Source organism: Primulina eburnea, chromosome 13, assembly GCF_022965805.1.
Source record: "Primulina eburnea isolate SZY01 chromosome 13, ASM2296580v1, whole genome shotgun sequence".
In the NCBI taxonomy this organism is placed as follows: domain Eukaryota; kingdom Viridiplantae; phylum Streptophyta; class Magnoliopsida; order Lamiales; family Gesneriaceae; genus Primulina; species Primulina eburnea.
Genome location: NC_133113.1, coordinates 31,210,495 through 31,221,993, shown reverse-complemented (window position 1 = coordinate 31,221,993; position 11,499 = coordinate 31,210,495). Strand labels below are relative to the sequence as shown.

The following is an 11,499-nucleotide window of genomic DNA, read 5'->3' as shown; positions in this document are numbered from 1 at the left end:
ATATATATATATATATATATATATATATATATTGATACCCCCGGTTGGAGGACGGGCTCGGCCCGCTCACGATAGCCCATCTCAAGTAAAGCCCAGCATGCAGAAGAACTCTTGAGGTCACCCGGGAGGTCATCTCTGGCCGACCTCCCATCTCAGAAGTTCCAGCGATCGGATAGGTCAGCCGACCTCCCTGGCCGATTTCTCTGGCTGACCTCCCGAGCCGACCTCCAACAAGGTATTATCGGGACGATCGGAAACCCTCGGCCGAGCTCCCGAGCCGAGGTCCAATGAGGTCCTAGCGTCTCGTGGGCTCATGCCTACGAGAGCCCTTACTCAGATATTAAGCGCGTAGCCCGCAGAGATCAAAGCCCAGAAAAGTAAAGCTCATTAAAGATCTGAATTAAATCTAACGATATCTAAATCAAATCTGGGTGAAGATCTAATCAAATCTTCCGAAGATTCTCAAGATCGAAACCTACCAAAACTAGGACTCTGCGGTTCACCTATAAATACCAGGTTTCGTTAACTCTAAAATTCAATTCATACTTTTTCACATTCTCTCGGCACACACATTATTCTCTCAAGTTTTCCGTTCTCTGACTTGAGCGTCGGAGGGGCTACGCCGGAACAACCTTCCGGCCCCCTTCTAACACTTGTTTGTGTTTCTTGATTTCGAGGTGCCGGATCTGAGCTCCACAGGTGACGTGCCGACCTCCCAGCCAGCGTATCGCCGTTAGATCCGAGCTCTCCCAGCGAGGATCTGACCTCCCAGTTAGCATCACCGATTTCAGTGTTAACAATTGGCGCCGTCTGTGGGAACATACTGAGAAGACGTAGACATGTGGGGATGAACAGGTATAAGAACAGGCCCTGCGCGTGGTAACAGAGGTCCCGGAGGTGGCAATCAAGGCCATGCAAATGGTAACAGAGGTCCCGGAGGTGGCAATCAGGGCCATGAAGATGGTAACAGAGGTCCCGCAGGTGGCAATCAGGGCCATGCAGATGGTAACAGAGGTCCCGGAGGGGGCCAAGGAAGAGGCGTGGCTGATCTTAGTCTAGACCAATTGGCCCAGTTGATTAATAGATCTGTAAATGAGGCCCTCCGACGAAATCGGACACCATCGCCGCCACCACAACAACCTCCTCCTCCTCCTCCTCCTCCTCCTCCTCCTCCTCCTCCTCCTCCTCCTCCTCCTCCTCCTCCTCCTCCTCCTCCTCCTCCTGGGCATATAGAAGCCATTTGGGAGGAAGTCGGAAGGCTTGGTAGGCAGATGGGGGGCCGACCTCCCATGTTGGATAGGGAAAGCCCACTCTCCCTCGAAATACTAAATGAGGACCTCCCCGTTAATTTCCGCCAACCCACTGTTAAGGATTATGATGGGAGTACTGACCCTGAAGAGCACCTGGGAAGGTTCAATAATTCTGCTTTGCTTCACCGATACTCAGATGGGGTCAAATGCCGGGTCTTCCTTACCACCCTAGTAGGACCCGCCCAGAGGTGGTTCGATTTGCTCCCGCCACATTCTATTACCAGCTTTCGAGAATTCAGCACCCTATTCATAAACCAGTATGCTACAAGTAAGAGATACTTGAAAACATCATTGGGCCTGTTCAGTCTGAAGCAAGGAGATACAGATTCGTTGAGGGACTTCATTAGGCGATTCAACAGTGCAGCCTTGGAGGTCCCTGCGGCAGCGACAGAAACCTTGGTGAATGCTTTCACGCAAGGACTGAGAGGTGGGCAATTTTTCAATTCCTTGGTGAAAAAACCCCCCCAAAGTTATGATGAGCTCCTTAGCCGAGCTGAAAAATACGTGAACCTTGAGGACGCACAAAGACAAAGACGAGTGGACGTCCGACCAGGTGAAATGAAGGGAAAGTAGGAAATGAAGTAAAAGGGGTAACGGGTATTTATAGAGGGACCAGGAGGAGATCTGACCGTTGATCGCGAAAGTCTTGGACGGCCAAGATTGTATCGAAATATGTGAAACTTGCTTTTTGACTGACAGCTGGCAGTGACGTTCCATATTCAGCACAGCTGGAAGCTCGCCTCCGTCGAAGCTCAGCACAGATACCAGAATGAATCAGCGTGGCTTATGGGACACAAACATGAGCTCAGCGCAGCTAGAACTTCATCATAGTGTGGAGTGCCTTGTTTAGTCCTTCATCCCGGCTACGAGCTTCATCGTCCAGCTCAGGACGAACGAAAACTGCGCTCAGCTGAAGACTCACTTTCTGAGGGCAGAGCTCCCTATAACTTGGTGACCCCATATCAGCACAGCAGAAAAACTTCAAGGCTCGGTACAGACAAGAACAACCGGGAGCTCAGGCATCCACAGGTTTTTGGCTTTCTCTCCCAGCTCATCCAATCACTCGGTCATCATGATCTTAGGGTAGTGCAGAGGCAGTAAGCTCAGAATAATCATGGGCCATCGAGAGCTCAGAGAACCCCGAGCTTCAGGTCTTCAACGTCAGCTCGACTTGAGGGGGGGACTCGTGATACCCCCGGTTGGAGGACGGGCTCGGCCCGCTCTCGATAGCCCATCTCAAGTAAAGCCCAGCATGCAGAAGAACTCTTGAGGTCACCCGGGAGGTCATCTCTGGCCGACCTCCCATCTCAGAAGTTCCAGCGATCGGATAGGTCAGCCGACCTCCCTAGCCGACCTCCCTGGCCGATCTCTCTGGCTGACCTCCCGAGCCGACCTCCAACAAGGTATTATCGGGACGATCGGAAACCCTCGGCCGAGCTCCCGAGCCGAGGTCCAATGAGGTCCTAGCGTCTCGTGGGCTCATGCCTACGAGAGCCCTTACTCAGATATTAAGCGCGTAGCCCGCAGAGATCAAAGCCCAGAAAAGTAAAGCCCATTAAAGATCTGAATTAAATCTAACGATATCTAAATCAAATCTGGGTGAAGATCTAATCAAATCTTCCGAAGATTCTCAAGATCGAAACCTACCAAAACTAGGACTCTGCGGTTCACCTATAAATATCAGGTTTCGTTAACTCTAAAATTCAATTCATACTTTTTCACATTCTCTCGGCACACACATTATTCTCTCAAGTTTTCTGTTCTCTGACTTGAGCGTCGGAGGGGCTACGCCGGAACAACCTTCCGGCCCCCTTCTAACACTTGTTTGTGTTTCTTGATTTCGAGGTGCCGGATCTGAGCTCCACGGGTGACGTGCCGACCTCCCAGCCAGCGTATCGCCGTTAGATCCGAGCTCTCCCAGCGAGGATCTGACCTCCCAGTTAACATCACCGATTTCAGTGTTAACATATATATATATATATATATATATATATATCCTAGCTAGAGTTGACCTCGATTTCTTTAATGCAAATAAAAAAAAAGTAGTGCATTTTTAGGCAATAAAGAGAAAATGGTCTGAATTTTTCCAGAAACACATCCGATTAACTAAAATTATATATATATATATATATATATATATATATATATATATATATATATATATATATATATATATATATATATATCCTAGCTAGAGTTGACCTCGATTTCTTTAATGCAAATAAAAAAAAAGTAGTGCATTTTTAGGCAATAAAGAGAAAATGGTCTGAATTTTTCCAGAAACACATCCGATTAACTAAAATTTTATATACATTCCAAGTCTCTAGCTGTTACTTTCAATTCGATTCCATATATAATATAAAAATAATTCATGTACAATATTTTAAAATCATAATCTAATAATTAACGCGCCATTTATTATAGAATAAAACTTTGATTAATTAGTCATTTTTATTTTATCTTATATTGTATAAAAAATTGGCAAAAACTTGTGTGAGACAGTCTCACGGGTCGTTTTTGTGAGACGGATCTCTTATTTGGGTCACCCATGAAAAAATATCACTTTTTATGCTGAGAGTATTACTTTTTATTGTGAATATGGATAGGGTTGACCCGTCTCACGGATTATGACCCGTGAGACGGTCTCACATGAGACTCACTCTAAAAAATTATTAGTATATATCGTTATATATACAAATATATTGATTTATTATTTTTATATTATATTCCGTTCATCGTACGTGAGCGGTGGCTAAAAATATTCAGACAACATGATCATACTAATATAGTTTATTATATATCAATAAAGTCAAATCAAATACAAATCATATAATAGTTTCTCCGCGATATTGCATTACAATATATAAGATACATTATAAATCACATATACATACAAAAATACATATACATATATATATATATATATGGCCTATATATGTACACACATGTATATGTGTGTGTATATATATGGCCAGCAGGACCGCATGTCGACGGTGGGGGGGTTTCATCATTTTCATGGGGCAATCATCCAGTGCACATGAATTCCCCGTTTTACCCTCGCCATTCTCAACATTTACATCACAGTACATGCATTTGGATTCTCGTCACTAAACATCTCTGGAGGATATTCGTATAATGCAGTCCATTCTGGTACGAATCTTTGAGGATTGAACTCGTGATTCTGTGCACTGTAATAATGGTAGGATTCACTCCTTTTCATCTCTAACTCCGAAGTGTCCACCTCTTTAGCCGGTTCGGACGGCGGCTCTCCTCCTCGGCCGCCGTTGTCGTCCTTGTTTTCTTCAGGTTTCTTGGCTTCTTTTTCTCCTTCCTCCACTTTCTTCTCCGGTTCTCCGCCTTCGGTGCTCTTTCCCTCCTCTTTCTTCTCCGCCTCCATTGCCACGATGGCGGCGTGTTTTCCGGTCTTTCTGTGCACGTATTCGACGAGAGTTTCGGGTTCGAAAACACCTTTCACGGTTACTTGTGATCTTTTAAGGTCTGGTTCTGCATTTTCCACTCCTAAACAGAAAACCATTCAGTACTCTGTTAGAATTTTTGACATTTGCATATATGAATGAATTCAAACAGAATCAGGTGTAGGTGATGAGTATTATTATTATTATTATTATATATATATATATAATATATATATATATGTGTGTATATATATATGTATGTGTGTATGTATTTTTTTTCTTTTCATGTTATATAGATTCTCGCAGGTAATTAAGGATATTCAAACACTACTTTAAGAGAACCAAAAAGTGGCGAAGAAAAGTAAACAATAATCTTAGCAAAAATAGGTTACCGATCACTTAATTAAAGAATGAAAAATCCCACAAATCTTTTCCTGTTTAAGCAAAATGGAGGAAAAAGAAATCCCACCTTTCATTCTTTGAATGCGTTTCTTGATTTCTTGAGCACAAGCTTCACAGTGCATGTACACTCCCAACACAACTGTAATCACACGAGGAGCCTGTACGTACCCAAAAAAAAAAGAGATTAATTATTACATGAATATTAAATAATTCTCGAAAAATCAAACAAAAAGCTGGAAAGGATTTTTATTTTTTTTAAAAAAAAGACGAACCTCCTTTTTTTCCTCTTCAGATTTGACCATCTGCTTCTCGTCTTGAGGGTTCTTGGGCTCTTCGAGTGGCTTTGGAATTGGTGAAATGAGCTCCACTTGGCGATGGCTCTTCTTCTTGATCCTCTCCAAAACCTTGAGTGGGTCTGCTTTATCACCTTTCACTACAACTTTACTCGTCCTACAATCTGTTATCACATCCTCCACTCCTGCAAATTAACCAGGAAAAAAAGGTCAGATAAAAACAATTATATTGTTCATAAAAAAAGGTGATCGATTTCCATTTAAAAAACCCAGAAAAGATGAGGAACATATAATCCTTATATATACCTTCAAAGCCTTTGAGACACCTGCGGACTTTCGTGGCGCAGCCCCCGCAATGCATGTAAACCTTCAATATAATTTCTTGCGTCGGAGTAGGAGGAGACTGCGGCGGCTGCTCCGCATTGGATTCATCAGATTTCTTCTCCTCAGTCTTGACAGATTCTAATTCTTTCTTTTCCCCATCCTCAGGCTTCCCCGCTTCCTTCGATTTCTTCTCTTCCTTCATAAATTTAAGTGAACACAAACATACAAATAAAAAAAAATTAGAAATAAGTATGAAACCGAAAAATACAGCTTTGAGAGGTTGAAATAAGATAGCAAGAATAAGATCACCTCTCCCATTTCTCTCTTTCTTTCTTTCTTTGTTATTATATATTCTTTTTCTAGCTTTCTCTTGAAAAGCCCACAGAACGGAAGATAGCTTGAGAATTATACTTGTGAAAAGCTCGCTTTTGTGTGTGTATCTTTTGTCTGTTTCTTGATGAAAACACGAACGTACGTACAGAAGTAGAATACGCAGTACATATATATATATATATATATATATATATATATATATATATATATATATATATATATACGTGTGTGAGTGTATTGCTTCAGAGGAGTGGAAGAAAGAAGAGAGGAGTGTCATCAGATTTGAAGGTTGCAGTGAATCTGGTGTTATCGTGTAAGTGACGTAGGCTTAGTACGACTTGGACTCGTGGCAGTCTCGCTATGGATATTGTTTTGATCTGTTCCAGTATTTAATTAACATTAGGGCCCAGTTTGGTAAGCCGGATTAAGGATGGATTAATTATTAGTCTTTTGTTTGCTTCCTTTTCTGAATTTTACATTGACTATATGGTTGACAATCTCACTGTTTGAATTGGACAAAAAATCCATGAAAATTAGCATGATAAAAACTATCCGACAATCCCATAAAGTATATGTGACCGAAATACCCCTCACTTAAAAAATCAAATTTGCAAGGGTGTCTGCTACTTCAGCATACTTGGGTCCAGGCTCTGTTTTCTCTACTATCGGCTTTGATTTCGTCATGTGCTCGATTCCTATTTTGTTCATCACCAAGAGTGGCAGCCCGGTAACGTCGTTCTAGCGCTCATCTCGGCACCTTTCAACAAACCACACACCACCCCCGCCGCCGCCTTGGACTCAACAGACGACGAGAAGAAACCAGTCCCCTTCAAATACCCGTTATTCACAAAACCGTCCCCACTCCCCACGCCGCCGTAGAACTTCTCGCCACCCAGACCCTTGACAATCTCGGAGCAGTGCGATTTCTTGAGCGTGAAATCGCCGAACTTGGGCTTGAAATGGATGAAAAAGCTAGGGTTTCGGCTGCCAATCAAGTTGAATTCGGCGCTCATGTTCAGAGGGCTTCTGTTCGGGGATCCGAAATTCCCAATCCCAGTCTTGAAAACGAAGGTGAAGGGGTTCTGAGAATTGTTCGGACGATACGAGAATTTGAGCGAAGGGCCAGAATCAAAGAAAGTGGCGAGATTGAGGCATAATTCCTTGGATTCTCCGGCCACAACTCCGGATTGAAAGGGGAAACTCATGATGTTTATCGGGACTTTAGCTCTCAACAAAGGCTTCCGGTCATCGCGAAACTTGATCGAAGCCTTCATATTGAGTGATCACTACTGAAAAACTTCCTCCGTGGGTTGCGAGTAGGGGTGGGAAAAATACCGAAATTACCGAAAAATAATCATATCGTACCGACATTTTTTTAAGTATACCACATTTTTTCGGTATATCGAATTTTTTTTCGGTATCATTATGGTATTGGTGTGAATTTTTTCCATAGAAAAATTTCGGAATTTCGGTATCGGTACCGGTATGAATTTTTTGATATCGATATTTTTGCCACGGTATACCGAAAATCCACCCCTAGTTGCGAGTGATGACCAAGAAAAGAGAGCGGGAAGGGTATTTTGGTCATTAATACATTTATCATGATTTTATCCATCTCATTTATTTCACACCACACATGATATTATATATTTATCAAATTATTAATTTTATCCTATCAAACATTTATCAATCAAATTATTAATCATTCAATTATCACATCCTACATACCAAGCGAACCCTAGATAAATCGATATTATCTGTGATTATTAATTTTTCAGTTATGTAAATAATATTTTAATATATTGTAATATGACGTTTTTGTTTTATTTTAATTATATATATTCGTGATATTTTATATATATATATATATATATATATATATATATATATATATATATATATATATATATATACGTATTATTTGACATGTAGTTTGGGAGAATAAGTAACTGAAATTAATTTGAAGAAAGACTCTTGTCGCTTGCACGGAAGGAATTCCTAAACTTTCATACCTTGGATCTTTGGAAGATGATCAAGCACAAATAACTTTATTAAAAGAATAATCAAAATCAGTGGAAAACGATGATCATGATATTATGCATTGCACGTATTTTATTTATTAAGTTTTGATTTGGTTATATAATAGTCAAAAAAATAATCAATTGGCGATGAGACCTCGAGATTCATTAAGTATTGAATTCAAATAGTAGCAACTTGAAAATGTTAATATATATATATATATATATATATATATATATATATATATATATATATATATATATTAATGATGAATTTCTTCATTCCTGCATTTTTCAGCCGTAACGGGTTTGGAGTCCACCATTTTAAGGTTTAGAAATTTGCTACAATGAATTTCTTCATTCCTGCATTTTTCACTCGATATTTTTTTCCAAAGATCTTAATTATTCTAACGCTGTTTTCATTGGACTATACACATCATATAACGGGTCGATTCCATCTTATATGTAGGGGCACTATCCACATGATAGAATCAAAGACCCAAATTTAGCCACACATATACGGGATCCACTAATTTTTTTTAAAATCACATATGTATGTGAATCTTGTCCATCCAAATCATCTGGAAGCAGTGTCCCCTTAGGTAGCATCGACTTAACCCATATAACGTATTGTAGCAAATTTTTTATATGAACTTTTTTTAAAAAAATTATATGGATATCAGTGTGCACACACATATATACATATATATACACACACACGAAAAAAGGAGAGAGTTAAATAAACACAAAAACTTTTATTAGACCGTCAATTTTCTGAAACGATCTTATCATATTCGATACATGAAAAAACATTACTTTTAATATTAAAATTTTTATTTTTCATTCTCAGATCGGATCGGCCCGTATCACATATATAAATCAATAAAATCGTCTCACAAGAGATCTACTTATAAATAAATGAGTATATTATAGAATCTAATTTGATCGAAGAGTCTTTGATTAATGAAAGAAATGGATCGTTGATGATTGTATTACACGAAATAACAGCCATCATTATTGTAAAGCTGATTACGATTTTAATTTTTAGCTTTATCTTTTGATATAGCCCACATGCAATATAATGCTTGTTGATTATATATATTCAAAATTAAACGGAAAAGGAAATAGTGTTTTTAATTTAATTTTCCCGATCGAAACCTTTTTTGTCCCAAATAAAATCCCAGTCATAATTTTATATTTTCCCCTCTAACAATTCCTTAATTTCGTCCGATTTTAGATATACAATTATAATTATTTGTTCATATTTATCATGAACAAATAATTGTAGCATTTAATTGACAATTGAAAAGTTATTTAAAAAATACAATTGGCGTAAAAGTAGAGTGACATAGTTATTATCGCATAATGCTTTCTGTCAATTCCCAATCGAAAGATGTGGTGCGCATTGGTCATGTTATACTTCGTTAAGGAATGGAATGGTTCTTTTGGCAGGCAGGACAAGCATTCGACAACATTTAGATAACAATCGATGAATTTTATATATTTCATCAAAGTTACGTTACCTAGAACCACTCGAACAAAAAAGTGCATACAAGATATAAGAATCAACATGCATATTCGCATCGAGTTACTCGATCACGTCTCGGTTACGCTGTCCAAATAAGAGTTGTAGACTTTCCGCTTGCTCCATTGTCAAATGCACAAAATTAATGTTACGATTTTATTTTTATAATGGAGATGATCGTATGATAAAAGTCACATGTTTTGGACTAAAACCAGACATATCATGGTACAATAATTTCACGGGTCGGTCCAACTTTTTTTTTATCGTACCTAGTGGAACCCAATAAAAATGTAAAGTTTTGTAGGAAACGAATCTTAAGGCCAAATTGTACTTAAGGCCCACACACAAATGAGTCATTGATACAATGCATCTAGTTCATTGTTACGAGAATACCTGTTTATCATGAGCGTCTTGATTTTCGGAACGTCATTTATTGTCTCTTTATGTATTTTTGAATTAAATGATTCGATAAAATTTGTGCGAACATCTTCTCAAACTGTTTTTTTAAAAGCAGAGTCGAAATATTTAATTCAGCAGTGTGTGAGAGGACGATCGATGTGACGTTATATTAGATTTTCACGTGAATATTTTGCGACGCCTATGGATGCTTGCCCACCATATGAGAACCACATTAAAACTATATACATGTCGCAATCCATTGCATTGGAGTTTGAATCCTTTAACTTGACACATTCTATGAAAAATTAAAATAGTTGAATTATATATGTTATAATTAAAATCTTATGAACACATACATATAAATATATCTTTATTTGAAATATATTTTTTACTACTTTATTATTTTATATATAAATTACAAGACGAACCAAAAGAACATACATGATTGATGAGTGTAAGCAAAGAAGTGAATTGTAGTAACGAGCGTTTATCGTTTATCAAAAATTACTGATGATAATATTGTAACTTAAATATTTTAAAATGTGGAATTGCACAAATATCATGTTTCTATTATTCTACCAAGTAGAGACAATTATTGCACATAGAGAATATATCTCCTAATAATTGCACTCCTTGCAATCAATGAAAATCGAACATATAACATTGGATCTGACACCAATTGTAGGACCGAGCGCCTACCGTTTTACCAAAAATTATAGCGGATGATAACAGTGCAAATCAAATATTTTAAATCACACAGCAACACAAGCGCCACATTTCGATTGTTCTACCCAGTAGATATAATTGTTGCGCTCTAACAATTCTCTCTCAATGATTAAACTTCTTGCAATCAATAATAATCGAACATGTGACATTAACTCTAATATCAATTGTAGGATCAAACATTTGTCGTTTTATTGTAAAATATAATTGATGGTAAGATTGTAATTCTAGTCTTTTGAAATGTACGACAACTCAAGCATCATATTTTAATCGTTCTACCAAGCAAATGGTAATAATTGCACCCAACATAAAAGTAAGTCGTGAATGGAGTATAAACACGAAGACACTGAAGTATATATACATTGAAGTGTGAGGTTTGATGGAAGCAATATAAAATTGGATGATTGGGAGTGTTGTTTTTCCCTTTTAGATAAGACTGAGGTAGCAATAAGAGAGTTGTTGCGCGATAATTTTATGTAATTAATGAATTGTTGAAATCAAGTAGGAACGAAGTACAAAATTAATGGGCCGAGTTAGGAATTCTAATGGATCAAGCATCAAAGTTAACAATCTTCTTACACGACATAAATCAATCAAAAGTATGGACAAATTTTACATCCAGTTTTCGAAAAATAGAAAAAATCCAAAATAATCAAAGATAATAACTTCTACAAACTTATAAAATTCACTACCCAAAGTAGATGTGAATGTGCAGTGCCGTGATAAGAATGGTGTAGGCTACGAAGAAGAGCAAAG

General features: G+C 38.3%; 2 protein-coding genes across 2 annotated transcripts; both read right to left on the bottom strand.

Moving 5' to 3' along the window:
- Positions 1–4,085: 4,085 nt before the first annotated feature.
- Positions 4,086–6,282, bottom strand: LOC140810157 (heavy metal-associated isoprenylated plant protein 7-like). The gene is made up of 5 exons (XM_073168003.1): positions 6,055–6,282; positions 5,728–5,941; positions 5,401–5,606; positions 5,196–5,286; positions 4,086–4,829 (listed from the first exon to the last, which is right to left on the bottom strand). The coding sequence occupies exons 1-5, from the start codon at positions 6,061–6,063 to the stop codon at positions 4,384–4,386; spliced, it is 966 nt and encodes a 321-aa protein (XP_073024104.1). The 5' UTR covers positions 6,064–6,282; the 3' UTR covers positions 4,086–4,383.
- Positions 6,283–6,785: 503 nt separating this feature from the next.
- LOC140810478 (uncharacterized) lies at positions 6,786–7,352 on the bottom strand. Its single transcript, XM_073168328.1, has one exon. It carries the CDS (start codon positions 7,350–7,352, stop codon positions 6,786–6,788), a length of 567 nt encoding a protein of 188 aa, XP_073024429.1.
- Positions 7,353–11,499: the final 4,147 nt, after the last annotated feature.